General features: G+C 49.3%; 1 protein-coding gene across 1 annotated transcript in view; it reads left to right on the forward strand.

Annotated features, from left to right (window-relative positions):
• Window positions 1–572, forward strand: part of LOC115276014 (disks large homolog 5-like) — a 96,007-nt gene extending 95,435 nt beyond the window's left edge. Inside the window, exon 4 of the mRNA XM_029919750.1 lies at window positions 516–572. Coding sequence (XP_029775610.1) covers window positions 516–572 — 57 coding nt within the window. The remainder of the gene's footprint in view (window positions 1–515) is intronic.
• The last annotated feature ends 201 nt before the right edge of the window (window positions 573–773 follow it).

Genomic DNA, 773 nt, shown 5'->3' on the forward strand with positions numbered 1-773 from the left:
CCTATCTCAATAATAAAACTTCAACATCAGGAAGTTAACGTTGATCCCTAATACTGTGCAATCATCAGCCTCCATTTGAGCTTTCCCAGTTGTGTAAGTAGGGTCTTTGAAAGGAGAAGGATCCCGTCCTGAGGAAGCCAGTGCAGTGAGTTGTCATGTGTCTTTGGTCTCCTTCCATATGGAAGGGCTCCTCGGGCTTGGACTCCGTGACCGTGATGCTTTAGGAGATCAGAGGTCAGTTCCTTTGTAGCATGTCCCTTCACCTGGATTTGTTGGACCTCCTGGTTGGCTTCCATTGGTGCATCTTGGGACTGCCACAGAAGTGACACGGCCACCTTCTCCCTGTGTCTTAGGGATTGGGACTTGGCTAGATAGGACCCGGTACCAGTGATGTTTCCTTTGCGCCCTAGATGGAGGTGCTCTCTCAGGCTTCTCTCCTGCAGAGGTGCTTGTTTTCCCCTCGCCAGCCTGTCTGCCTGTCTCTGTGTGGACTCCCGATTGCCTGTTTTATTCAGCGTGCTGGGATTCACTGTGGCCAGCGGGAGCCTCTTCAGGACTGCTTCTCGTTTTGATGGGTCCTTATCACTCTTTGAGCACTTTCTTGTTCTCTGGCACAAGAAAATGTCCCAGCTCATTTTATTTTCTGCCCTTGCCTTGAGAATCATTTCTCCAAGGAGTCCTCATTCTTTTGAATAGAGGATGGTACTTAGAAACAAACTCTGAGTGCTGGGTGTGCATGTCCTACTGGGTATATGATAGTAGACAGTACTCGG

Source organism: Suricata suricatta, chromosome 2, assembly GCF_006229205.1.
Source record: "Suricata suricatta isolate VVHF042 chromosome 2, meerkat_22Aug2017_6uvM2_HiC, whole genome shotgun sequence".
Lineage (NCBI taxonomy): Eukaryota > Metazoa > Chordata > Mammalia > Carnivora > Herpestidae > Suricata > Suricata suricatta.